This window comes from Psammomys obesus, unplaced genomic scaffold, assembly GCF_907164565.1.
Source record: "Psammomys obesus unplaced genomic scaffold, mPsaObe1.curated_primary_1811, whole genome shotgun sequence".
NCBI classification, from domain to species: domain Eukaryota; kingdom Metazoa; phylum Chordata; class Mammalia; order Rodentia; family Muridae; genus Psammomys; species Psammomys obesus.
Window position 1 is genome coordinate 3,409,107 of NW_026586589.1, and position 27,881 is coordinate 3,436,987.

At 48.7% G+C, this 27,881-nt stretch overlaps 1 protein-coding gene across 2 annotated transcripts in view; it reads right to left on the bottom strand.

Annotated features, from left to right (window-relative positions):
* Positions 1–697: 697 nt before the first annotated feature.
* Positions 698–27,881, bottom strand: part of Plcg1 (phospholipase C gamma 1) — a 31,987-nt gene continuing 4,803 nt past the window's right edge. Inside the window, exons 2-32 of one of the 2 annotated variants that reach the window (XM_055602417.1) lie at positions 16,256–16,408; positions 16,051–16,144; positions 15,839–15,886; positions 13,215–13,299; positions 13,036–13,119; positions 12,739–12,773; positions 12,492–12,564; positions 12,309–12,410; positions 12,009–12,127; positions 11,835–11,920; positions 11,640–11,760; positions 10,858–11,026; positions 10,647–10,769; positions 10,468–10,569; positions 10,206–10,393; positions 9,706–9,906; positions 9,512–9,631; positions 9,253–9,433; positions 8,321–8,398; positions 7,464–7,567; positions 7,141–7,237; positions 6,831–6,900; positions 5,931–6,088; positions 4,509–4,605; positions 4,153–4,377; positions 3,928–4,076; positions 2,863–2,977; positions 2,589–2,750; positions 2,397–2,485; positions 2,084–2,268; positions 698–1,896 (exon numbers count right to left, since the gene is read on the bottom strand). In XM_055602417.1, coding sequence (XP_055458392.1) covers positions 1,854–1,896; positions 2,084–2,268; positions 2,397–2,485; positions 2,589–2,750; positions 2,863–2,977; positions 3,928–4,076; positions 4,153–4,377; positions 4,509–4,605; positions 5,931–6,088; positions 6,831–6,900; positions 7,141–7,237; positions 7,464–7,567; positions 8,321–8,398; positions 9,253–9,433; positions 9,512–9,631; positions 9,706–9,906; positions 10,206–10,393; positions 10,468–10,569; positions 10,647–10,769; positions 10,858–11,026; positions 11,640–11,760; positions 11,835–11,920; positions 12,009–12,127; positions 12,309–12,410; positions 12,492–12,564; positions 12,739–12,773; positions 13,036–13,119; positions 13,215–13,299; positions 15,839–15,886; positions 16,051–16,144; positions 16,256–16,408 — 3,656 coding nt within the window. In that variant the 3' untranslated portion in view covers positions 698–1,853. Of the gene's footprint in view, positions 1,897–2,083; positions 2,269–2,396; positions 2,486–2,588; positions 2,751–2,862; positions 2,978–3,927; positions 4,077–4,152; positions 4,378–4,508; positions 4,606–5,930; positions 6,089–6,830; positions 6,901–7,140; positions 7,238–7,463; positions 7,568–8,320; positions 8,399–9,252; positions 9,434–9,511; positions 9,632–9,705; positions 9,907–10,205; positions 10,394–10,467; positions 10,570–10,646; positions 10,770–10,857; positions 11,027–11,639; positions 11,761–11,834; positions 11,921–12,008; positions 12,128–12,308; positions 12,414–12,491; positions 12,565–12,738; positions 12,774–13,035; positions 13,120–13,214; positions 13,300–15,838; positions 15,887–16,050; positions 16,145–16,255; positions 16,409–27,881 lie in introns of both variants that reach the window. The other variant, XM_055602416.1, reaches the window with a different exon arrangement.

Sequence of the window (27,881 nt, forward strand, 5' to 3'; positions counted from 1 at the left end):
ACATCACGTTCACCCTGCCTGTGTGTAGAATCCCTCCCTTTTGTCTGCGATGGGCTAGGAAAATTTTAGACAATTCTCAACCTTCCTAATGCTGTGTGACCCCTTAATACAGTTTCTCATGTTGTGATGACCTCCAAACATAGTTATTTCGTTGCTACTTCATAACAAATTTTGCTACTGTTATAAATCATAATGTAAATATCTGGCATGCAGGATATCTAAATATAGCAATCCCTCTGCAACATGTTGAAAACCACTGCTTTAGGTGAAAACTACAGACCCAGCCATCACTCAAGTGCTGTGTGACCTAAGTCGGCCAGTTAAGCAGTGTGTACCATGTGCTGCACTATGGGAGTTTTGTCCTGTTCCAGCAAAGTGCTGCAGGAAAGCCTCAAGAAGGAAACAGACCTTCCTTGGCATATAGGCACAGAGGTTCTGGCTGGCAGTTAAGAGAGGCAGCATATATCTAAATGCTACTCTTTTGGAATAGGTTTCTGTGCACTGGAGACTGAACTTGTTCCTAGGTTGGGTGGACTCAGCTATACCATTAGAAGACGAAGTGAGAGATGTCGCTTCACATTTCAGAGCCACAGGGAGGATCTGTGTGATTTCACAAGTCTTCTGGGATGCCATACCACACTTGCTTCTATTATCAATCAATCACCATACTCTCCTGAGCCCCCAAGAAACAAATCGGTTAAAAGAAAAAGGACATGAGGATGATTTATTTGGCAGTCAGATCTTAAGAGGGCAGCAGAACTAGCAAATGGCCAACCCTGAGCCCAAATGTGGGCAGTGGGTTTGCGTGTGCTGAATGCTGGCTATGCTGAGGCACCTTTGCGCCCACGGGCCTGGACCCCAGCCTCTGTTCCCAGAGTGAGGCTACCTTCCCAATCTTCCCATCTCCTTTGCATCTTTTCACCAAATACACAGAAGCTGTGCCAAGCAGCAGCTTCATTCGGTACCTACTGCCTGACTCCACCTACCTATGTGTCCATTTCATTCCTAAGGGAAAGCATATTGAGTCTTCTTTGCCATAAAAACAAAAAAGCTCACTGGGGTAGACATTGCTCTTCTCTCTTTTCCTGCTCCTCCACCCTTCCTGACAGTGCCCTTTCCCAATAAACCAACCCACAGGGCTGCTGTTCCCAAAGGATCTATGCTGGGTCTTCCCATCCAGAGTAAGGAGCAGGGCTGAATAACTTAGTTACAATACCATTGAGAAGAAAAAAAAATAATACTGCTATTTTTATCACGATCCCCTGTATCTTTCAGGCTTGGGTAATGTTCCCAGCCATGGGCAATGTGCCCTTGTGCTGTCTTCCTCCTCAGGCAGAGCAGAGCCTTCTCCTTACAGGCCCTGCATTCCTCTCTTCTGGCTCCATGGCCAAACTGCAGGGCATCTATTCTTTCACCCTGACCAGCTGTGGTTTTAAAGCTACAGGACAATGTAAACTTTGTTTCCCTGGCCCAGCAAGGCTCTTCCTCCTCTTCTACTTTCAGGAATGTCAGCAGCTCCTTGAAGCCTCCTATGCCACCAACTGAGGCAATTTCTCTCTCCAAGGGGCTTCAGCCCTGGTCCTGGCCCAAGATGGAAGGACCTACCTTCACATTCAGGGCCAGATGTGTGTGCTTAATGCGAGACACAGTACAGTTTTTTTTTGCCTTCACCCAGAGCTGGGCATGGAGGCCCATCTCATTAATGGCTTGGTTTTGTCTAGCCTTCACCGCTGGAATCCAGGCTCCAGGCTGTGAGACCAGGAAGGCTTTACAGTGGGCCGCTCCCAGAGAACCCAGTTCATGGCATTCCACAAGGTGGGCAGCAACTGCTGCTCTCCAAGGTAGGGGCACGATTAGAGGCGGTTGTCTCCATTGACCCGAGTCCTTCTGGGGGCCCTGAACAGAAGTGAAATGTCCTTACTGGCCTTGTAGCCAGATAGGACAACCCAAAGACATAATTATTGCTTTTCCACACAGGAGAAAGCTGCCAAAGGATTGACCTCACAGAGTGCTATTCTTTCTGGCTCTGGCACCCTTCCTCCAAAGGTCCCACACTGGCCAGCTTCCCCTTCACCTCCCTCACCTTCGTTCCCGACTGTCGAAATGGTCTGCAAGATGCTCCTGGGAAATGCGGAAGTCTTCAAATGGCTGCTGGTATCGAGCTTCAAAGGACCCTTCCCGGGCCCGGGTATGGAACAGCTGGCTGGAGGCTTCTGAAGCCCGTTCCCGTAGGGACGTACCACTGAAGGGACTGAGGTCACCATTCTCCTGCTCAGCAAGGGGAAGTGCACAGAAGTTGAGGTCTCTTCTGCACCTCGGGGTCTATGACTGAGTCCTCTGCTCACTCTGCTGCAGAGTACTCTGCTGTTCTGACCAGCCCACTCTGCTGCAGTTACCTTAGCAGGGAAAATGTCAATCTTGATGAGCAGGGAGGCCAACTCCAGGTCTTCACTGTAGTTGTTCTTCAAAGGCACTGCTCTATATCCTAGGAGAAACACCTGTCTGAGCCTAACAAATGTTGAGCAAGTAGATCAATCCCAACCTGACAGCAAGACCCAAAGAACGTCATGCTGAGGAAGATTCCTCACCTGTCTTCAGGCCTTTTACTAGGAATGTAGCCTGAGCCAAGAAGTTCTGGTCACTAAACATGTCTTCCTCATACACCACAAAGCGGAGAAAGGCAAACTCTGGGTTACTGATCTGGAAGTGGAACGGTTTGGCAGGCCACACGGGATTCAGTCCATTGTCGACTGTGAAAGCACAGCAAAAGCTCAGGCCACATCAAGAGGATGCAATGACTGGTGGAGAGAAGTCTTATCATCCCGGGAGAATGACTGATAATGGGGGAGAAGACTGTCTTACCTACAAACTCTGTCTTTTGCTTGGTACTATCATACTCTGCTCCAGCCACCTCAATCTCCACGAAAGGACACACAATACCCCGGCCATTCTTTGGCAGATGCCTGGCCCCCAGCACCTGTGAGGCAGGCAGACAAAGATGAAGTGATAACTGTCTTCCTGCTCCCAACATCCTCATAGCAGAGGCTTGGAGAGCAAATCTAGGAAGAAAATGTGCCATGGAGGCAGTATGCCCCCTGCTGGGCCCTGAAGGTGCTGCCCATCAGGCCTCTTCACTGTTCCACTCCACAGCAAACTGTTGGCTATGAAAATCTGATCTTTAGCCAACTGTCATGTGTACTTTGCAGTCCACTTCATGTTAAATCCATGTCTGTTCCAATGTGGGAATCTTTTAAATTATTCTCTTTAGGGGGAAAGTCTGGGAAGCAGCAGTCATGTCTCCCTGCCCACCTGTGGCTCTCTGCTCCTAGGTGTGCCCAGATGGCTAGCCTTTCTCTTTCCAGACTGTTCTGGTCACCCCTGCTGATTCCCACAGCAAGGGCTGGGCTGACCCGTTCACAGCTCTTCTCCAGACATGTGCTGGGGAGCTCTATTCTAGGGACTGGGAAAGGCAGACAGGTGATGGCTGGTCATGCACTAGCAAGCCCAGGTTTTGCTTGCTCTTGAAGAAAGGAGCCTGGCTCATCCGAGGTCCCTTCTAGCCTGAGATTTTACCATTCTGACCAGGTTCTTCCTGCCAGGTAGTGACTTTTCATGGCTTAGCCTTAAGCCAACAAACAGACTGACTCTGTCAGCCAAACTGGCCATGGTCAGCACTGCTACCTCTGGGATCCCAACATTCACAGAGAACCTGTAGCTGGCTTTCCATGTCAGATGGTTCTGCTTCACACTCAAGAACAGTACAAGATGAGTTCCCTTCCTCCACACAAGGCAGAAAATGCTGCTTACCTCTGGTTCTGTGCCTTCCCCACTTGTGCTGACCCAGCTGGCCCCCAACTTCTTAGGATTAATATCAATATTCTTCACAAACCTTTTCCCACCCTAATGCACTCAAATGAATACACCCACCTCAATGCAGATGACACAGGGTTCCAGACCTCGGAGGCTGCTCTTATCAAAGGGGTCAAAGACTTCGTCTCTCATGGTGCTTGGCTGCAGCACATAGCCACAATGCCCACCAGCCATGAAGAGGGCCTGGTTCATCTGCATAGGCTTATCTGGAAAAGTGAGATTGCAGTGTATTCCAGTAGAATGGCCCTAAGTATCCTCCCTACCCACAGAGGACCCCCTCACCTGGGGTCTGAAAATTGAGTGCTACAAGCTGGCTGCCGCAGATCCACATGGGCAGAGGATCGTAATTGGAGGAGTCCAGCCTTTGACCCTTGGGGTAGATACGAGAGAGTTGCAGCCGATTGTACTGGAGGAACTTCTTGCCTTTGGCCTTGTTCACATACTTCTCAGCCTTGGTTTCCGGAAAGGATGACATATCCCGGTAACAAGCACGTTCAGTGCCAATCTCTGAGCCAAACAGTGAGAAATGTATAGAGAGGCCTCCTTATGCAGTGTGTGTAAGGGAGAGGGTATTAAACACTGCTCTCATTCCACCAGCCTCCTGGGCACATGCACACCACACCTGGCCCCAGCCTTACTCTCTTCATCAAAGGGAACGGGACGGCAGTAGACCACAAGCTCCGAAAGCTCCAAGGCGATCTTCTTCCTCCTCTCCATCATCTTCCCCTCAGTAAGCTGGTGACACACATAAGGCCTAGGCTGAGCCGTGCCCAGGAGAAGGAAGCTCCTGCCAGCCTTGGGCACACCCACACTTCAGCTATTCTGGGGCTGCCCTTTCCCAATACCAGCAGACAATAAACAAAACTACTGGCTCCCAGTTTCATCCAAAAATTATCTTTTCCTTTGTCTCCAGGACACACTTACTCCCCAACAATCTCGGGGTGGAAGCCTTACCATAACTTATGTCCCAAATGACCTCACAGGGAGCTCAAGGTGGGCAAAGCCTTCCTAGTAATGCTTTCTGATCGTTCTCTACCCAGCCTCATCCTTGAGCAAAAACACTGCTTCCTGGTTCCCTGAAGCACTTAGGCCTTAAGCCCACTTGGCAATGTCTGTGCCTAAGATCTTTACCACCTCGATTCCCCATGGCAACACAATCTTCCTCCTCTCATACCTGATTTCCGTTGCAGCTTACTCAGATACCCCTGACAACAGTTTCTATTTTCCTCTTTCAGTGGTTCCTCTGTTTATACTCTTCCTTTTCTTTCCAGGCTAGTCCCAGGATCTAGCCCTTTAGCCACTGGCTCTTTCATGCCTTGACCTCCTGAACACACTAACAACATCCTCAGCATCTCAATCCTTCCCTGCTTGGCTCAAGGTAGCGTCCTCCAGTCCACAAATCTGTCCACCAAATGCACTGGGGGAACAGCCTCCAAGTAGAATTTCCTACACATCTGCAAATGCTTCACCAGGCATGGAAGAGTCCTCCTCCAGAAAGCTGGTCATTCCAAACAACTCCTAGCTCTCCATGGTTAGTCACTCCAGACTCGCTACAACCCACTGCCTAGTCATACCATTAAGAGACCTCACTAGTGTCACTAGGAGTATCTGCTGCTGCTAAAGCCAATGGACACATTCTTACTGCACTACTGTAGCCCTCAGCACAGCAGAGTCCTACTGCTGTGGGTATCTGCAACTTCTCTGCCTACTGTCCCAGGCACACACCGTCACAATGTTTATCTAAGCCCTCTTCCTACCTTTAATACCTCATCTCTTCTACTCCTGCTTCTAGCCCAAGACCTCTCTTACCTCTTGCCTTATAAAGACTCATTCAGGCGATCCAGAGTATTTTATGTTCAACACTTCCTAAGCAATCACACTCCTGTCTTGAGTCTGTTCTTCTGGGTCCCTTTTTAAGGCCAGGCCATATCAACAGCAAATATGCTACCTTCTCCAGAGGAGCTAGTTGGAGAGTTGGAGGCCTCCGCTACCTGGCAGGCTCACATGCTGCCCTCACAGCCTGCATCAGATGCACCTACCAAGCTGTGGCACATTCTCACCCTGGCATCTGCAGTCTGGGCAACTTCCCGGATCTTTTTCACCCAGTCCTGTAACTCCTCCTGTGAGTCAGCTGCAACATCTAGAGACCAGTGAGCCACTGATGCCATGCTGATGGAGAAGACGAAGAGCCGGTTGTTCTTGCCCTCAGGACGAATGGCTGTTGAAGGTAAAATAACACGGAGCTGGGAATGCTATCTCTTTGTCCTTCACTCCACATCACAGACCAATGGTTCTCAACCTTCCTAATGCTGTGACCCTTTCACACAATTCCTAATGTTTTGGTGACCCCCCAACCATAAAATTATTTTCATTGCCATTTCCTATCTAATTTTGCCACTGTTATGAATGATGAATATCTGATATGCAGGATATCTGATATGCAAACCCTGTGAAAGGGTCGTTTGACCTCCAAAGAGGTTGCAACCAACAGATTGAGAGCCATTGCCTTGGACGCTGGCTCAAAGGAATTCATTCCATTTCTCCTGGCCACACTTTATAAGCAGGCAAGACTGGTGTGTAGATCCAATTTACAGAGGCTACTATAACTCCCATATACTAGAATAGTTGTGGGGGGAACCAAGGCTCCAAACCAAATATGACTCATGCCTCTTCCTTGGGGTCATGCCTTTTAGACCCCTCCCTAATCCATTTCCAAGCCTGTGGTCTATACCATTAGAACTGGATGTCAGTTTGTCAGCATCTCTGCCAACTTTTGACTCCACTGTACCTGGCACAGGGTAGGCATGCAGGGTAAAAGTTGGAGATGGGATGACAAGGGAGTCTGGGGTTTCCAAAGTATAAAAGTAGCCTCTGGGGATCCAGCCACTGGCTTCCTCCCCAGGAGTAGGAGGAGCCACAAGGACACTAAGAAGAATCAAAAGACAGGAATTAAAGCTCACCAATCTGACAGGCTGGCACATCTAAGACCCCTCGCAGCAGGTCCCCCAGTGGGCTGTTATCATCCAGGTGCTGTAGGAAGCAAAACCACAGGATGGTCAGCATGGCCATCCCACAGGGGATTTTTTTTTTTAAATGTCTTCTGGGTATACTCATGATTAGCCAAGTATGATATAGGTATAGATACTAGAGTGTGGCCACACAGGATGTGTGATGGACTCACATGTGACAGGAAGGCCTGGGTGTGATAGACACATCAAAAGAGAACCTTGGAACAGGGAAACCTGTGACATTGTGTGGTTCCAGACATACCTCCCTCTCCGGCTCTAGGATTGCTGGGTTGATCATCTCTTCCACATAGTTTGAGGGGAACCACAGCTGCTTCTTCCCACCATAGTCCCCTCGCCACCTGCGGAAGCCACAGGGTATTGACTCCACCAACCGCCCCACACTCTCACAGGATCTTCTTAGGGGATTCCCACACATCAGCCAGGCCAAGGCAGACACTGCTAGTGAACATGAGACAGGTACTCTCAAAGCACACTGTCACAATGCTCTCAGTGCCAGCTCCATAGGGGTCCTGGACTCCTGTCCCACCACACCAGAGGCTCTCTAGCCTGGATGGCCTGTCTCACCAGCCACCATCTTGCTTTTCCACATTCTGGATGATGGCACTCTTGGTAAAGGTCAGCTCATCCTCTCTCTGGGCCTTGTAGTCAAAGAGGGCTTTTACTGCACACTGCAGAGGTGAGACAATGGGATTATATGGAGTAAAGCAGAGGGGCACTCCTCATCATTTGATCCAGGGCAGCACATGCACACACACGTGCCTGGGCCTATGCCATGGGAAGTACCACTCTTGGCAAGTAATCCTAGACACAGTTCTCAGTGCTGCCCTGTGGGAAATTTCAGGACAAGCAGGATGGGAAGACAGGGTTTTCTCCAGGGAAACTCCTGGCTGCCCAGGTGGAGTGTTTGGAGTCCTGTCCTGGGTCTGCTCCCCGAAGTCTAGGCTGGAGGTCCATAAGAGTAACTGCAGCAGTCCTATGTACCTTCCTACATAGTTAGGACTCTCCCTCTTCTCTGATGGCACTCAGGCTACTGGAGAGAGAATAAAAGATAGGGCAATCTGCTACACTAAAGAAAAGGGCAAAACCAAGAAAATTCTGCCTAAGAGATCTTCATCATGAAGGGAATGACTGGCCAATATGGCATCTAGCTGCCTGCTCTTCTATTCATGGAAGACATGGGGTCACTCTGAAGGAACAGTAACAAAGGGCCAGTGCCAACCGAGACATGAAGTGCAAAGTGGTTTGGCCCTGGGAGATTTATGGTCATTTGCCAACCACATGTCTTTTACAACCTCTTGAGCCTCAGAAAACCACAACCAACAGTTGCTTCTCCACACCCACCACAAGCAGGCCAATGCAAGTCCCAAGCAGAAGGGGACCCTTCCTTCCTTGTGGTTTCCTGTGTCAAGGAAGATACTTACCTTGAAAGTCGGCATAGGGTTTGCCTCCACATAGAAACCAGGGTTGCGGCCCTCATACAAGGCCCCATAATCGGGTTCCTGGAAACAGGACACATCATGATCTGTTACCACCCCAGAACTGAGAAAATGCAGCTGCTAGCTCCTACTTGCCCAGTTTCTGAAGCACAGCTGGCACTCTTCTATAAGCTGTCTGCCCCAGCTCACTGGGCCCTTGGCCTACTGGACTCCCCTGACTCCAAGGGGAGGGTGACTGTAGGCACTCGGTTCACTGTCCTTTCTGGACTCTTACCTGAAGTCTACCACCTTGACTCCTGAAGACCCAAATGTCAACTACACCTGAGTTGCTTCGGCTGAGCTGCCACCAGCACCACATACTCAAATCATTTGTTCAGTGGCTGAGCCCAAGGTCAGGAAGAGATCCAACACACTTCTCCTGTCCCCTTTCCTACCATCTGAGCCCTAGCTTCAGGGGACAGTATGACCCTGACCAGGCTATGTCACAAATAACAACTCTCAACCAATCCTGTGAGATGCCTGCCTTCTACCAAAAACTACAATACTGGTCCAAGACCCTTGGCAATCTCCGCACTACCAAGCCCATGGTCTTCCCTCTAGAGCCTTCCCACAGGCCTGAGCCATCCATACAATTGCACCTAGTTTGTCCTCTGCCCAACACTCTAGACCATGCCCACGTTGCACACTTCACCCTATGTAAGCTCCTAGACCCTGCTACCCACCCACCCCTTGGGTCATGGGGATCTTGCCCCCACCTACACACCATGGCTCCCAGTTACTCCCAGAGCTCCTGTGTGAATTCCCAAACACCCCAGGACTTGTTTTCAACACATCCAGAGACTGTTAAATTATGAGTATCCTCTAACTACACTGCCATACTCCACCCCCAGACTCCTCCACTACCGCTGCCTTCTCACCGCTGTCCCAATCTTCTCCAGTGCCTCCTCGTTGATGGGGTAGCGAAGCTTCATTTTGCGGTACAGGGGATGCTTCTCATAGTAGCTGATGAGGTCAACCAGGCTGTCAAACTCAGAGTTCCCCAGCATCACGGTCTGGCCTTCCTGCTGTACTCGACAGTGCTTGATCTTTCCCTCAGCCCTTCACAATGACAGGACAGTCAGCAGAGAGGACAGCACAGACCCCAGGAAGAACTCATACCCATCTAGCATGCCTCACCGGAAAGAGATGGCATATGAGTTGGGCTCATTGCGCTTCCGCACCAGGAAGGCCCCATCCCGGGGTACGCGCATCAGCATATGTTCAGCCTGAGCTCTGGACAAGCTTGCATGGTACCACCTGAAAACCAGCAGGGTCAGGCCTTGACCAGTACTAGCCATGTTCCCTGCTCACCTCCCTGCCCCTTTCCTCACTCTTTGCTCTCATGGGCATTCGTCTGTGGGACAGGCTCTGAAAGGCGCATCTCAAACTCATTGCAGCGCAGGGGTACTTGCTGATAATGTGTGATGAGGTCATAGAGAGAGTCGAAGACAAGGTTATCTGTCAAGAAGAACTTAGGAGTCCCAGCATCCTGCCGGGAATGGATACGGCAGTGCTGTACTTTCCCATTCCGCCTGAGGGGAGACAGGACGCGAGAGTCATTAAAAATAGGTCGGCACTCCAAAGAATAAGTAACTAGGCAAGACATAAAGTTTCAAAAAGGGAGACCATTCTCCAGAAAAGCTTGGATAGTGGGCAGCCCTGCAGAAGGACATACAGATCAAACATGCATATTTAAGTGCACGCGTGACTGTGTAGAAAAGAACTGTCCCATGGAAAACATAGACCCAAGGCTGAAATGTTAACCGGTTATCTCTAGATACTGTCTACTACACACACGGACTACATAGGTATAATAGTAGATGTGGGTTACCAGAAAGACAGCGTGTAGTCACCCACGAAGGTCTCACTTTCTCGCACTAGGAACGAGCCATCAGGAGCCCCAGTCTCTATGCAGTACTCAGTGAGCAGGCGCTCGGCAATGTGCCGCCCATCGCGCCCAGCCCCGAGCTTACCATGGAACCACTTCTCACTCGAGTGCAGCTCTGTGCTGCCACTGGCCTAGACAACAGCAAAGATAGCCAATAACTATCAAGTTCTCATCCAGCTAAACCCATACTCCTGAACAATTCTACCTCCTTAGGCTCCTCTTCATCCTCATTGCCCTGGTCACTGCTGGTCTCCTCAGAGTAGTAGATCTTGCTGCTAGTCAGAACAAAGTAGTGTGGATACCACTCCTGCAACAGACCAAAGGGGCCTGTGAGCCAGAGTCCAACACACTGCCCCACCATGTCCAGGCTCAGCTAGACCTCACATGATTCACGGGGTCCTCCAAGTAGAGGATACCATTCTTGATGGAGTTACTGATGTCATTCTCCGAGTACATCACAGAGGTAGGCACCTCCTCATAGGCACTGCCCTCAGCCAGCTTCTTGTGCTGTGGAAGCAGACCAGGTCATAGCAAAACCATTCCACACCTAGCCCCAACTCCTAATGAAGGGTTTCTGCTATGAACATTGCCACACCTTAATAAGGATCTTTCTCTTGAGCTGGTTGGGTGAAGGAAGCCCGTCAGCAGCAATGTCCACTGGCTTGGTAAGGAGTGTGTCACCAAGCACCTTTTTGAAGTACTGAGCCATGTTTCTCTGCTGCGCAATGCTGCAGTGGTCCTCAATGGACAGGATGACTGGGTACCTGAAAGGCAGGGATAAGTACAATGACACTGCTGCTACAGTTATTCTTGATCAAACCTCAGTCCAAGTAGTTCCTTACAGAGTGAAATGATGCCAGTAAAGGGCCTGGGGCACTTTATCCACAGGACCCCTCCAGAGAGAGGCAGCCTCTAGGAGAGTGGAGGGGCACATCAGGAGGCAGCTAGGAGGAAGTGGGAACCAAGAAGTAGGAAGTGCTACAGAAGGGAGCCTCTGAGCTAGTCTAGTTATGAGGCTACCCTGTCAAAAGACATTCTATACCCAGGAAGGATGAGAAGCAGCCTCCAAATACAGCTTGAGGATCCTTTCAGTGCTTTGAGATTGGGGATTACAGGCTTGGTGGTAGCTAGCAACTGAGAATGGCTTACAGGAAACACATTCTCTTCTGTGCAACAAAGGAAAAGGAGACAGGAATGTTTTTTGAGGATGAGTTGAACCTGAATGCTAGCCAGAGATGCAGAGGGCAGAGGCAAGAATGCACGAAACTGGTTTGAACAAGAGCAGAGGAGACAGGAGGAATGGGGGTAAGCCATGTGAAGGGTCCCAGGAGCGAAATGACCTTTTGGAGGTTGCCTGTGTCCTCCACACCTACTCACTCTGAGGCTACGAAAGCATGCTCCTTGATGGTGTGAAGGACATCTGAGAACTTGATCTTGGTGGTAAGAGTATGCCCATGGTAAATGACTGGCATCCCGTCTGGGCCATCCCAGCAGTCCACTAGGGAACAATATCATCACGATCAAACAGGCAGGCCTTCCACTGTCCCTCTCCAACCCTTAGACCCAACATACACTCAATGCAGCGACAGCCCATCCTCAGGCAGCGAGCATAGGCTTCCAGGGAGGACTCACTAGAAAACTGGTCCCCAGTCAGGTACCTGGATAAGCAAGGAGAAACACATACAGCCTGGTGGGCCTTTTTCCCTTCTCAGAAGAGACTGGATGAACAGAGAGAGGCATACTCACGTATTATGTGAGGAAGAGATCCAGTAGTGAGAGAGAGGATTATTCATGGTATCTGGGCACACAGCATCTAGCTGCGAGTTCCACACACTGTTCTCTTTGGAGAACAGAAAGGTGACGAACTACAGGAATAAATGCAGAGAATGAGAGTGAGCCCTGACTGCCACATGGGATGGACAAGAGTGCACTCAGTCTCAACTCTGTGGGCAAAGTGGAAAGTAGGTTGCAGCAACAGCTTCTAGGACACAGGTAGGCTCTGGTCACCTATTTTCTCTAACAGAATGGTAGAAAGCTGGGGCTTACCTCATCCAAGAAGAAGTATGGCTCTTCAATCTCTCGCAAGGGATCTCGAAGGAAGCTGAGCATAAATTCTTGCACCTGGAGCCGGTCAACAGCCCACAGCTCCTGCTGGGTAGACAGGGAGTCATGTAAGAGGCCTCCAGTGATGAACCCACCCTGCAGCCTGACTCCCTGACCCAGCCATACCCCCTGGTATTCAAGGAGGAACTGCTGGAATTCAGAAAGGGATACCCGGCAAAGCTCCGGCCGCTCTCCAGTCCTGCAGGGGGACAACATAAGTTTCTGGCAGCTGGCTGACTTGATCAATAGACAAGGGGCCCCTTGCTAATGTAAATACCCAATGCTTTATCATGCCCTACCCACCCACCCACTGCTTCCCACCTGGGTCTGGAACCACCCAGAGAAAAACCCCAATCGCTGTTCCAAACCAAACCTCAACGTGCTGGTTTCCAGGAAGGGGAGGTCCATCTGCAGGAAACAGAATCTGGTCAGTGAGAGAGCCACGGGAGACCATGTAGGAAAGGGGCTCTTAAGGAAAAGCTGGGGAGCAGATGCCCTGGGCGTGTGTGTGTGTGTGTGTGTGTGTGTGTGTGTGTGTGTGTGTGTGTATGTGTATATGTCTGGAGCAATGGCACCTAACAGACCCAAAGCAAGGTAGCAGGGCAGCAGGACTAGGAAAGGAGGCAGAGGAATTGGGAAAAAGAGAGGGGAGGGCAAGAGGCTTATGCACCGTCTTCTGGGCGCTGTACATGAGGCTTCGGTACAGCTGAGCAAACTGCCCATATGTGATGTCCCCGCTGCGCTGTTCTAGGTCCTGCATGGTACAGAGCAGGACTTCCAGTCAGGCCTCTTATGAGGAGCTACTGGCCTCCCCTGCCCTGCTAGTAGATAGCCCCGAGTGTACATTACCGTCAGCCGTTCTCGGAGGAAGCGCATGTTGGGAACCCGGTAGTTGACCTGTGACAGCATGTTCTTCAAGTCCTTGGCTGATATACTGAGGAAAAAAAGGATACCATTTTGACCTTAGGCTGAACCCACCTGAGGATGGACAGGTAAGCACCTATACATTAGGAACCTGCAGGGCAACAGTGGTTCAAAATTCATGGTGTGATAGATGGAAACCCCTTCCTTTCTCTGGGTCCCAGTTCCTCCATGTGAAGAGAAAAAGCCTAATATTCTAGAAGTGACTGACCAAACTCAGGAAAGCAAGTCAGGCCCAGGGGAGGAGGGCGGAGGTAAGCTATCTCCAACAGTTGCCCCCAGCTCTGATCTACTGCCTGTTCAGGACAGGGCAGTGCCTACTTAGATACCTGCTACCTACTCAGATATCCTGGGACCCACAGCTCCGAGGCTCACTGACATGCCAGAATAAGCAGCATGCTTCTGGAGGGAAGCATGGGCACCCTTACCCACATGCAACTGCTGCTGCCTGGGCACACTCCTGAGGCTGGACAGTAAACTGGCTCCAGGAAAAGAACTCAGAGAGAGCTACCCTCCAGGCATGGCAGCTCAAAAAAAAGAGGATGAACAACAACATACAAAAGGATGCTCTCAAGCAAGGCAGTGTTGGCATATGCCTTTAATCTCAGCACTTAGGAGGCAGAAGCAGGTGGATTTCTGTGAGTTTGAGGCCAGCCTGGTCTACAGAGTGAGTTCCATGACAGCCAAGGCTACACAGAAAAACCCTGTCCCAAAAAACTGAAAAAAAAAAAAAAAAAAAAAAAAACAGCTCTCCTGGGAGTAGGTACTGGAAATAGGTAGCATATCTCCTGTGGCCTAAAAGCCAGGCAGAAAGGACCAAATTTCCCTAAGTAGTGCTAAGATCTGCACAAATGGTTGAATGCTCTAGAACAGTAGTTCTCAACCTTCCTAATGCTACAACCCTCATTTTGTGGTGACCCCCAAACATAAAATTATTTTCATCACTACTTCTGAACTTCAATTTTGCTACTTATGAATTTTAATGTAAATATCTGATACACAGATGGTCTCAGATGACCCCTGTGAAAGGGTTGTTCAATTATGTCTCCCCAAGGAGACTCACAGGTAGAAAACCAATGCTCTAGAGTCAGCACTTGTTCTGCACGGGGCACTGAGTCACCTGACCCTCAGTCAGCCACATAGGTACTGTCAAGGGGCTCCACTTCCACAAAGGAGACAGAGCCTCTGTTCCCTCCCTTTTCTACTGTCATACACACATGCTGTTCTTTTTGTCTTGTCCTGCTTACTTCTCTAATTGTTGTCCCTTCTCCTTCCATGTAAAATGTGCAAAACCCACCTGCACTCCCTTAATGCCCCCTATGCTGCTCTCCACTGGGCTGAAGCTACTATTCCCACAATGCTATTAAACATAAGGATAAATGTACTCTGGAGCTGGCCACTGGGCCTCTTCCCTTTCTTGCTGTCTGTGTCCCATAAGACTTTCCATTTCACCTGTCCATTGCCCTGTGTTATTACCCCAGCTCCAACTCATCTGAACGCATTCTACCAGTTTGGTGCCTCCACATCTCTCTTCTCCACATCATTAAACCTATACCCACACTGGGCCCTAAGGTCCCCACAAGGTGTTCTTCTTGTCTCAGCCAATGTCAACTTTACTTTGCAGTTGCTTAAATCTGTTGATCTCTGACTCTTCTCACTGATATCCAAAAATCAATAGTTAGGAAATTCTTTTTGATACAATTTTAAACAAACACTATAGCCCCAATCCAGCTAACCCCTACCATTATTAGCTCAACCTGAGCCCTCTTATCTCCCACCCCGGATAGGTGGAACAGTATCTAATAGTCTAACTCAGCAACATGATCCTAAATGTACTGCCTAGTTTTATGTCAACCTGATACAAACTAGAGTCACTGGGAGAGAAGGGAAGGCTCAATTGAGAAAATGCCTCCATATGATCCAGTTGTAAGCAAGTCTGCAGGACATTTTCTTAATTAGTGATTGATGCAGGACGGCCCAGCCCATTGTTGCTATTGGGGAGGGGCACCCCTAGGCTGGTGGTCCTGGGTTCTATAAGAAAGCAGTCTGAGTAAGCCATAAGGAGCAAGCCAGTAAGCAGTACCTCTTCATGGCCTCTGCATCAGCTCCTGCCTCCTTTGGTGATGAACAGCAATGTGAAAGTATAAACTGAATAAACCCTTTCCTCCACAAGTTGCTTTGGTCATCTTGTTTCAGCAATAGTAACTCTATCTAGGACACTGAGCAAACTCTAAGTCAGAGCAGGTCACTGCATTGTGCCTCCCATGACTTCCTGCCTCTGGGGACTATCAGAGGGCCTTGCAACAGTACAAGCTGCATATACAGCATATCATCTGGTCTTTGCTTCTTCTATCTCCTGGGCCTCTGGCTGCACTGCCAGCCACCTTTCTAAGACCCAGAACCAGCTCTGAACCCTGCTCTCAGCAGCATGCACTACTTGTGTCAGAACCCCTAACCCTTCCCAAGGTAACTCAGTTCACTGGTCCCTCTGGCTCAAATGCTCTGGGTGCCTCTATCTACTGGTTAGGTGCATACCCCAGCTAAGCACATACCGATCCTCTCGGTTCCGATCCACTGAGTAGAACTGTTTCCGGAGCCACCTAAAGAGAAAGAGAGGGAAGCCTGAGGTGAGGGCCCCTTCTCCAGCTAAGCTAAAGCCTGGGGAGAAGAGCAATTACTGTCTGCATAGAGGGGCCTGAAGTCTCCACCTCTTTTCCCCTGGTTCCAAGACATCTGGTCTTAACTACATGAAGATGAATCTTACCTCTCAATTTGCAGGGGTGTGGCTGCCTGCAATGTATCCTCCATCAGCCAAGTTAAGCCCTTGATCCACATGTTCACTTCATCCTCAGATGTGGCTGTGAGCAGAGCAACAGCTAAGCTAAAGGCCACATATCTCCCACAGGAGCAAGGGCAGCTGGGCTTTCCCCTTAACTACACCCCACCTCCTCTAAGCCCTCATCTCTCACCTTGTAGGCTCAGGGTCTTTAGGCGGAATTCCATTCCATACAGGATGACGAAGCAGTGTGACTGATCTGGTCTAAAGGCAGGGTCTTCTTGGTAGCGGTCAAAGTCCCGTGATGTCTTCCCTGGTCGGATCTCCTTGATTTCACGGATATCAACTGGGCAGGTAGTAATGGCCAAGGTCAGTTTGAGGTCCTAACAGTCAGTATCAAAGGGAACACAGACGGCTTTTCTCGGTCATTTCCACACCCTCCTCTCTCAGGAGATGGACCACAAAGAGACAACCCTTTCTCTGAGACAGACTGAATCCACTCAATAGTTATCCCAGGTAATAGACAGCGCTGGGCTTTCTAAGAGTAGGCCCTTTTGTTGTTGCTAAAGGCTAAGGATCTTTGGGGAGATGGAGGTAGGTGTATCTGTTATCCCTTCCTTATCTTTGTTCCATTGCTGGGAATACAGGCTATACACACTTGGACCTCCAAAAGAGCTGGACTCCAGAAGGAACAGCAGGGATCCAAGGCAGTTAGTTCCTTGTGGATCACTTTTTAACACAATACAAATACAGACCCAAAGTCCTAGAAACAGGGCTAGCCAAGTCTGGATTGGTCTCAGAATTCCAGACAGAATCTTAAATCAGGTTCGGAAAACTGGCAAATCCTGAAATGACCCACACACCAGACATGCCAACATAGGTCTTAGCAAAAGGCTAAGTTCTGGTTAAGGCCCAAGCTGTCCAAGAAGGTCTGGCATCCTGTGCTATGTATGTGGCTTGGTATCCTTATCTCAGCTATGAAGACGTTCTCAACTGCTCTCCTATTCTCACAAGCAAAGGTAAGGCAAGTACATGGGCCTGAGAATTAAATGATCGGTTCTGGCTACTAGCCTGATCAACAGGCAGAGCAACTATAAGCTAATGACTTGGTTAACTCCTCCTAGTTGTAGCTTTACCAACTAAAGAGCTAAGGGTCTGACTCAGTTTCTCAGGGCAGTGGAGTAGTGGGCTGCATGGACTAGAATTCTAACTCTACCTCATGTCATCTGAGTCTCAGTAGAGAGACAACTGCCTTGTATCTACTGCTACACTTAGGAAGGGTGGTTAAAAGCATTAGAGAAAATGCTTGCTCAGATGTGGGCTCTCAGCCTTAGTCTGAGAGGTCCTGCTGCAGCTGCCCTGACCCTACACCCACTTCATCCCTAAACTAGATGGGAGCCTGGATAGAAGAAAACACTCAGGCTAGGAAGAGAGATTCAGGCTTGACAGAGCTTTCCCTCAGCTTGGGAACTTCTTAAAATGTTCTGCCCAGTCCCTCTTCTGACTAAATTCCCCTCAGATTCTAGATCTAAACACCAGCATGGCTGCAACATCCCAAGAGCCCCAACCAGCAGCTCACATTCTTCCTGTGTTGTCCCTTGAGCCAGCCACAGTAGCTGTATCTGTCCTACCGTGAACAGTGGCAACACTTTTGGTCCCATCCCCAGCACTGCTAACACAAACAGTACTGTCGTTACCTGGATCCAATTCTGTCCCCTCAGCAAAGCCCTCAGGTCTATCCTCTAGCAGGAAGTCCAGACTTTCCTGTTGATGGCCACAGTTCTCACCAACTCACCATCCTTCCTGACTCTTCTAAATCACAAAACATTGTTTGGACACCTGGTTCTGTAGGCCCATTTACTCCCCTCCTGAGGATAGCCACTGCTAACCCACCATGAACCCTTTATAGCCTTTGAGATTTGCATGACAGGGCTCAGAGAGTTTTTTTGTCTTGCCCTCTTCTCTGATCCTTCCAAACTAAGCCAGACCCACAGCAAGAACAGCAAATGTTCCTGCCCCATTTCATTCTAGACCCTGACCTGCCTATTCTCCCACTGGATTCTCCTACTGAGTATCCATTCTGTAGTAATCATCCTCTCTATGCCTCAGGCTGCTATGAAATATATGTTCCTCACACTCTGTGGGAGGCAGGGCCCCTTCCAGTACTCACTGAATGACTGAATGCAAAAATGAGAAAAATGCAGGCACAAAGATCTGTCAAGTAAAAAGGCATAAGGGATGGAGTAACAACTGAGGCATTTTACTCAGTTCTAGAACCAGAGTGGGGAGAGCTCGGTCACAGCCACAACTTGAAAATAGTTTCTAAAGGTGGAAGGAAGAACTTCCTATTATGGGGAAATGCCTACATCATACACCACACAACCACCAAACTCTGCCCTTTGAAACAGAAACTAGAATATTCTTCCAGTGCAAAGCTATCATCCCCCTCCCACACATTTGTCCATGAGTGTGCACACGCACACCTACACGGTCCACAGTTAAGGCCTTTCCTGCTTGCTGCCCACCAGCTCCCACAGCCTATGCACAATAAGGTGTATACACAATAGGCAAGCAGCTACAGAGCTTAAGGCTCATGGTTAGGCCATGTGGCTTCCTCACATATGTATGTACACATATGGATGTTGCATGTGCACACATGCAACGTGTGCATGCGTGTGTGTGCGCAGAGCCAGTGAGCCCAGGTGAGTGCTAGCCTACTCGATGTTCCAGGCACATTTGCACAGAGGCCAATTTGAAGTCAGAGCAAGTCAGTCCACGGTTAAATAGGGACCAGGCAAGCATGCAGAAGGGAGGCCAGGCACACCACTCTTCTAAGCCCATACTAGTCACACTGACCCCTTATTCTTTCTCCCATTAGGAGACAGCAGCATGACCCTAATGCTCTCTAAGTCTATGAAGTCAAAAGCAGACTGAAAAGGACCTGGCAGCAATGAAATGGTCTACCAGGTCCTTGAAAGCACAGCCTGTGTTATCCACCCAGCCTCCTGTATTCTCAGGACAAACACTGCCATTTCTCTTATCTGAGAGAACCTAGGCTGGTTCCCAGGAGTTGCCATCATTGGGAAGACACTCCCTCATCAGACACAGCCTCTGCTTTAGTTACAGAAGAGGAGAGGAAGACTTTGCCAGCCCAGTCTGGTCTGGGTGAGACCTTCTGTATGTCAGGAATGAGTGTACACAACTGCTTAGATGTTCTTTCCCCGTCCCTGGAAGACCCATAAGCCAGCATTCTTTTCTCCCTAAAAACTATGGGAGAACAGAATTTAGAGAAACACTGGGGAAAAGAAGGTCCAGGATACTGAGAGACCCCTGATATCCAGGGGCTGAGGAAGTTTAAAAAAATAAATAAAGATATGCTTTGAAAACAAGGGCACATTTTTCCAAAATGAGGGGACCATGATGACAATGGCCCAATTATAGGCTTACCCTAACCTGAATGGGCACAGTCTAGCTAGCACAGCCTGTCAGGAGCTTTCATATGTGTACTCCTCCAAGGACCAGGGCTCTAGGCCAAGTACAGGGGTTCTAGGTTATCTCCATCCACAGTCCTTGTATGGAGTATCAGTCTCAGAAAAGACCTCTGGGCCCAGATTTTTTCGTTCTGTTGCTCTCCTTCTGGAGCTCTTGTCCCTTCCATCTACCTACTTCTATAACCTCAGAAAGCCTGCCCTGACTAGGTATCTGCTCTTAAAGCTGCCAGGCCTACCAAGAAAATCCAAGACGCATGGAGCCTCAATTCCAGCTTGAAGTTCTTTCTGGTGGTCCCTATCTCTGATTTCCTCTCCCTTACAAGGTAAGGGCCTTTCTGGGAAGCACTGTCTGTGTACCTGGTGTTATTGACATGGGGAGCTATGAAAGATAGCCCTAGAGGAGATGAACACAGCGACCTGCCAGGGTCTGCTTAGAGGAAAAACTCAAACCTCCAGGAGTCTTTTCTTGAAGATAAAGGCTACCAGGAAAAGAACACAAGCAGCTATTTCCCAACTCACAACTGGGCCTTACAAGATGCGTAAGTTGTGGGGAGCAGGTCTCATTCTGATTAGTATATGCAAAGATGAGCTAAGATACTGATTCTTGAGTTTTTAACACCCCACCTGCACACATCCCATAGTGTAGGCATGTGTACCCCAATGGTACAGTCCAGAAAAAAATAAAAGACCAACAGATCTAAAATTGCAAAGATCAACTGTTCTCTCTGGATCATCAAAACAAGGGTATCAGTGAGGGGCATCCCTCTACCAAAACATCCCCCTGAGAGCATCATCCCTGACCTGCTCCATCATTCCAATCTTATATTTTGACTTTGGTATGGGTTGAAAATGTACTTGCTGCCTGGAACTTCTCTAAGATCTGAGGCAGATGACACAAGACCAAATTTGTAAAATCGAAGTTTGTACATGTGGCCAGGGACTCTGGATAGGCTGACTATTTATTCCCTTTCATCTCCTCTCTTCTCTTCTGCCTTCCTCAACCCAGAAAAGACTCCTGATTTGAGACCCTGAGAATAGAGATCAGCCTTTCTCAGAGTATAGCATCTGGATGATGCTTACATAGACAGCAAGCTCCTGAGGACATGGCAGGAATCACAGTATCCCCCTAAAAGACTTCTCATTTGGTGTACCCAAAATGAGAACTAACCCCAAGCACTTTGAAAGCTGTGAAGATAGCACCCAGGCGGGTAAGGACCTGCTTCTTCTGCAGAACAGGCTCCTACACCTCAGAGCACTCAACTCACTGAGTAGGCAGAAGAAACAGTGCTGTTACAGGAATAAGCTAAATGGCAGGAAGCCAGTCTACAGCCTGAGAGAGGGAGAAGAGGGTTCTTCTGGTACTTGGCTCCTGAAGACAGGCTACTTCTGGTCTTTCACACCCACTTTCCAGACACCAGGCTAGGCACAAGCCTGCCATCAGCTCTCTTGCTCATCACAGTGGGAAAACCACTCTGTGCACCCACTACAGAGATGGACATGGATAAGTATTCTATAACCCAGTCAGCGTACTAGGACCGCAGGAAAACTACAGAAAGGGAATAAAAAGAATGGGGCACTAAGCCATTTCTAGGGGTTCATTACACAGGCCTTGGGAGCCAGGCCACAAAACCCCAAATCTTAATTTAGACCCAAGACTCTGGGCCAGAACTCATGTCCTAGTATCCCTCACAGCCCCTCCAATAAATATTCCCCACATATAGGCTCACAGAGTCACATGGCAAAATGAAGATGGTGGCACATACACTCTCCTCCCTGTGCCTCTGTGGCAAGCAATTGCTGCCACACGAGTAACCATGGGCAAAAGATAGTGACCCCTCTTCAGAAGCCTAGCCAAACCAGGCTACACCCACAAGAGACTGCCTACAACACCCAACCAAGAAGGACAGCTGGGCCTAACTCTGAACTCGGGTTCTTTCCTACCCTGGTAAACAGGAAGCAGCCATTATTCAGCTGGGTAGAGGTCCACGGGCTCTCCCATGACATGGGACTTTGCACTGCTCTGAACAGACTACTTCAAGTCACAGCTGCTCAGTACACAATCCTCACAATACACACAGCCACCTAGAGACTAGGATCTAGACAACTTTCCTGTTTAGGTAAATGAGCCCAGGGGGTCTCATCACATTGGTGATTCACGGTAGATGGGGGCTCTGGAGTGTCCTCATGGTAGTGTCAACTCTGATACTGGGTACACAAACAGAAAGGAGGGTACAGAGGGTTTCTCACTGCTCAGGCAGACAGCCCTCTTTCCTAAAACACAGTTTATTTCAAGCGGTAACAGCACATGTAGGTCCCAAAGGAAGGAAGGCCCTATACAAAACACAAAGCAGAAGAGACTTCAGCCACCAGAAACTCATTCACTTGTTCCAGGACTTCATTAGTTACAGGCATCTATCTGCTCCAAACCAGGCCCTGAGTTGGGTCCTGGGGAAACAAATCAATAGGCACCGAGTTCCTGCCCTTCAGAAAATCCCAGCCTGACGGAGGAAACAGATGGGGAGGCAGATAACTATGAGGTCATGCAAAGAATGGAGCAGCAGGGAGACATCTGTGGTGCTGTGTGCGCACAACCTCCCTTCTATTTAGTGTTCTGCTCTTGACTTTTTCCACACAACCTTGCCCACTTTCCTGCTTCTTTGTGAGCTATAGGCCTACCCACATTAAACATGGGCCAAAGTCTATGTTATGCCTTCTCAATGATTGTCATGCCCACAGCTTTAATTCCTTCTGATATATAGACAATTCACAAAACATCCCTAGCTTCTATATGTCTGACACTACACTCCAATGCCCACTTCCTATTCCTATCTGTCCACCTAAGGAACACACATACACGCGCACACACACACACAACTAACTTCAAAGCAAATACTGTCTTCTCTAATCCAAACCCCTAGACTTCTGGCTATATTCCTCTGGGTATACCAACAATATCACCTTTCAGACAGGTATATGAACTGAAAACGTCACAACTACCCATTAAGATTCCCTTTTCTCAGGCCTAGCAAAATGGTTCAGCAAGAAAAGGCATGTGCTACCAAGCCTAAGGATCTGAATTTAATCCCCAGGACCCACATGGAAGAACCCCCCCTAAGTTGTTTCCTGACCTCAAAACATAACATTTTGAAACTTCAAAACATAATTGATTTCTTTGTTTCTCCTCAATCTTCAATCCAACCATGCCAGGCCAGCTGACTGTTAATTCACAATGAGCAACTGTAGAAAGGACATCACCCTAGGTGCTAGAGCTCAACCATGGGAGGACACATTAGGTTTGTCATGCTAGGCAGGTTATGTTAAACAGTCTACAAATTTCTCAAAATCTGCAAAGCACAGAGGATGAGGTCGTTGGAGAAGGCAGCAGTAGGAGGAGTGGCATCTGGTATCCTGTCACTCATCTTTTGCACATTTGCTATGCTGCTTCATCCTTACAACTAATACTATGAAATAGGTATTAGGGTTCCCATTTCCCAAGCAAGACCACTGAGCACAGAGTGGTTAATGATCCTACCCAAGGTGACAGTTGGTGAATGGCAGAGCCAAAGATATTTCAAAGCCAAGTTGAATGTGCCCCTGGCTTGTGCTCTGCACTGTCTTGAGATCCCTGTGAGAAGCAGCCAAGTGGGAGCAACACAGGGTAGATGGCACGACTCCAGGCTGCACTGTACATGCTGCTTTGTGGCTCGCTTATAATAAAAGCCTTATATGTACTGTTTTAAATTCTATTATTAATGTGTGTGCGTGTGTGTATATGCATGTGATGTGTAAGGATGGACACATCCCATGACACTTGGGGAAGCCAGAGGACAACTATGGGTTCCAGTGATCAAAGGTCTTCAGGCCTGCACGGCAAGTGTGTTTACCCACTGAGCTAGCTATCTCTCTGTTCTCATATGTGTCTTTTAGGGCTGTCTGGCTGTTTTCTGTAAGTTCCTTGAGGACATGGACCATGTATATCATCTTCACTGCTCCATACCTAGCAGGAACTTAACAAGTGTGCAAGGAAAGAAAACTATAATTAAGAGTCTTTCTTGGCTGACCAACCTGCTCCTGCCAGCAGATAAGTGAGACCCTCCCAGACTCAGATGCTACAGGCCTCCCTGCTGCCCTACCTATGCAAGACCGTCCCAAAGGGTGGGTAAACAGTAGGTTAGAAGGTGAAGGGAAAATCTGGGCTCTCCCTCCCACAAAGAAAACAAAACAGCTTCAGACTAAAGGGGAGACAAGATGGAGAGAGGATAGGGAGGTGGGGGGAGGCTTACTGTGGCGAAACTACTCACCATATTTTCTCACCTTTTGCTTGTGCAAGTAGGACCAGTCTTAAATCCCCAACAGGAGGTCACAGGAGTTAATTCTCAATGGCAAAGAAAGTCATCAAGCTGGAGGCTTGATGACTGCAGACTTATTTCTTTATACCCCAAGAGGTTTCCTGCCTTAGAGGTACATGGCAGCTCCCCTCCACAGCATCTGCCACAACCTCTGGGTCCTGCCAGACAAAGCTACTCCCCTTTTGCTTCCTAGAAAAGCAAGGCCCCAGAGAAAGATCTAGTGTCTGTCTTCAACCACATTCACTGTCTTCATTCACTGTCTTCTCAGGAAGCCTAATTTAGATGCTTTGAAATTCTTTCCACCTCTCAAATGAGAGAGAGAGAGAGCAAGCAACCCCACCCCCAGTTCTAGTAGGTGTTCATCCCATCCCCCATCAATGTACATCCTAGTATAGAACTTCATGTTTCCAGTATAGGCCAGTTCTTAGAGCAGAAATCAGGAAAGCCTCTTGGGAGCAGTCTGGCACCAGGTACTCTCAAGTCACACTGGACTCAAGAGGCTGTCACAAAACCCCTGACAAAATGCCATTTTAAAATGCCATTACCTTCTGAACCTCCTTAGTAGATATGCTAAGTGGTCCCAAGAAAGGCCACAGTCCTAGCTAGGACTGACAAGTGAACACAGAACATTACACTTTATTCCTGTTGTAGGTGAGGAAGTGGCTTCCCACATGTGAAGCATCAGGTGCAGAGCCCTAGAGAAGGACTATCACTGCCTGCCCATCAATACCTAACTGCCAAATGAGGGACCTGCACACCTGGGCTGACCTACTACCTCCAGAGGATGAGAAACCTGTGGACCCATGGCTAATGGACCCCCCCCCCCCCCCCGCTTGTTAGGTTAATCACGCTATGAACTTAGGCCCACTATCTGGGCCTGAGGCTAGAATGTCCCCAGCACACACCCACATTTCCCTACACAGCCAGAAATTTTATTGTCAAGGCCTTATTCTTACCATAGCTATGGCCAAGCAAATGATGTGCTGACCCTCAGGTACACATCCTCAAGAGTTGTTTTATAAGACTTGAACTCAGCCACATCTCCAGGAAGCTGACCCTAAAATAAATACCCTACTTGAACTGAAGAAAAATTAGATTCCCAAACAAGTGGTGTCAAACTTGCTGTGGGCTATACGAGTTCTCTCACTGGTCAGGCCAGTATACTCTTCATAGTGTCTTTGTTTTGCTTCCTAGCTCAAGAGCCTCTACCCAGTGCTGAGGTGCCAATCAATGAGGAAGAAAGGGACTCTACAAAGCAGGTGGGCTGCCAGAGAGATAGGCTAACTCCATCTGGGCCCTCCGATTCAGTCCTCAGCACTCTAAGACAGCAATGTCTCCTGTGAGACTCAGTTTCACACCTACTGCATGTTCTGGATTGCAAACTCCCCTGGATCAAGGACTGGGCCATCTCTTTTTCTTGCTTTCCAATTCCTCTATGCCTGGCCTGGGCTCAAAAAAGGAGATGCCAGTCTTCTGCTGAAGAAAGTCTCGCCCCATTTACTCCTGAATTTTGCTGAAGCCAGGGCCTCTGGCCAACACGGGAAGGGCCAGAGCCGGAAGGAAGCAGCAGAGCCTATACACAAAGCCTCTATGCGGGCTATAAAAAGGAGGCCCTCCCTACTTCCCCCAGGATGGGCCCGGTTCCTAGGAGGTGAGAGTAGACCGCTAATACTTGTGCCTGGGCACAAAGCCACTACAGCCTCTCAACGCTAGTCCAGCACTACCTCAACACTCTTCTTGAAAGGAGAGCATGAGAGCACCAAGGGCTGAGCCAGGAATGCATGCAGAGACACTTGAGATCAACTCCATGGTCCCCACTACCTCTCCCTACAGCTCCCCAGTATTCAGCTCATGAGCCAGTACCCCAACCTCCCTCTGGGGACTGACAAACAGCTTCTCTAGAAGACTCCAGGAGCCTAGATTCCTAGTTCTCTGGAGCCTCTAGCACATGACACAAAGGCGCTATGGGAACAACCATGATAAGAGGCTGCAAGAAGCTCTAATTCGGAAACTACAGGAAAAACACTAAGGCTACAACAGATGTTCAGATACCACCTCAAGTAAGGCTAAAGGCAGGGACATTATAGAAGGGCTTCAAAGTCTAAATGCTAAGACAATCTCTGGAAGATCACACATACTGTACCTAACTTTATAAAGAAAGCCATCTCTTCCTAGCCACTAGGTTCCAAATTCCTCTCTAGACTAGTTTGCCCACATTCAGGTCTGCACCTAGAGCACTGAGACCACTCTCCAAAGACAGTGATGTGGCTTAGCTTGATGGTACAGATAACATAAAGGGCAAATGAACCTTTATGCCACCAGTCTGAGGTCGGGTGCTTTTGTCCTTGCAGCATGCCCTCAAACTATCCTTTGGACAGAGCAGCCTATGCTTGTTTCCTTCACAGCACTCACCACACCCTGTAATTATTTGTCTGGCTGTTTTTGCCCTAACTGTATGTTCACTACTAGACTTTACAGTGCTTGCCACAGTGAGAAGCCAGAGTACACATGGTGCCTTGCTTGTTCAGTGATCCAGTGAGGCCCAAGGAAGCCATGGTTCTTTTTTATTAATTTATTTTATTTTATATGTATGAATATTTGCCTGAATGCGTGACTATGGAGGCATGCAGTACCTATGGAGGCCAGATGAGGTCAGATTTCCTGCTAGGACTGGAGTTACAGATGGTTGATACACCACATGAGTGATGGGAATTACACCTGGGACTTCTGGAAAAGCAGCCAGTGAGCCATCTCTCCAGGCTCTCCCCTCCCTTGCTTTTTAAAGAAAGTGCCTATGTTGACATGAAGGTCAATATAACCCTAACCCTGAGTGTTACCATAAACTGGCACAAGCAGAAGAAACCCCACCAAGCTCAGCATGCCCAACACATAGCAGGTAGGCCTACCCAACACCTGATGGCTGGATGCAGGAGCACAGGAATGGAAGCATACTGAAGTCTGTTGTGAAGGGGGCTTGGAAAGGTGCTTCTTGGAAGCACCTGGAATCCTGTGACCCTTTTCTCTGTAGAGGTGCTGATGGCCTGTTACCATAAGCCAGTAGAGGCAAGTCCAGGGATGAGGTGTTCTGACTTCCATGTCAGTTGGTACCTTCACTGTAGGAGGGGAAGATCTGGAAAGCCTAGGTATGTGGCTATCTAAGTACCACAGCCAGGACAAGACTGGAGAGTCCAGTATGAAGGCAATAAGTCTAGCTTGTCCATAGACAAAAGCTTGGGCTGGGTACACATATTTGACCAGAGTATAAAATAGAGGTCGAATATCTATAGAATAGTCACTTTCGTAGAGTGGGAGAATAAACAATACTACAACAACCCCAGAGATGCCACACACTATGAAACTGCTCCATGACCTCATTCTTGGGACCTTTATTTTATTCTCTCTGTAATAGGGATAAGATGCACGGAGCTATGCAGAGGGTGAGAAAACACACCACGCGCTCCCAGAACATTATTCAAACACCAGATCCTTCTGTTCTCTGTTCCCAACTTCAGGAGACAACAGGCTCCCAGCCACACTCCAGTGGAAGGCAGAACTCTGCTGTTAACTAAGATGGGAGCAAAGGGAAGGTGTGACTAATGCTTTGCTGGCCACTTCAGAAGTCTATGTTTATGTACAACCTTACTTATTTAGGCTTAAATTTGTTTGTTTGTTTGCCTGCCGTATGTGTTTTGAGGCTGGACTCACTCTGTAGTCCAGGCTGGTCTGTAACTAGGTAGACCAAGACGGCCTTGAATTTGTCAGACCTGGTTAAGAATTGGTTTATAGAACAGTCTGATAAGCCAAAAAGTAACTTACCCAGGGCCACAAGAACGCACTGGATAGCCACACATTTGACTACTCACAGCTCGGTTACCAGGAGGGTAGGATTAGCTGTGCATGGACACTTAAGTATTCCTTGTCATTGTCACAGATTCCTCCAAGGCAGTGCTACATGGTGCACCCAAAACATTCTTGTCCT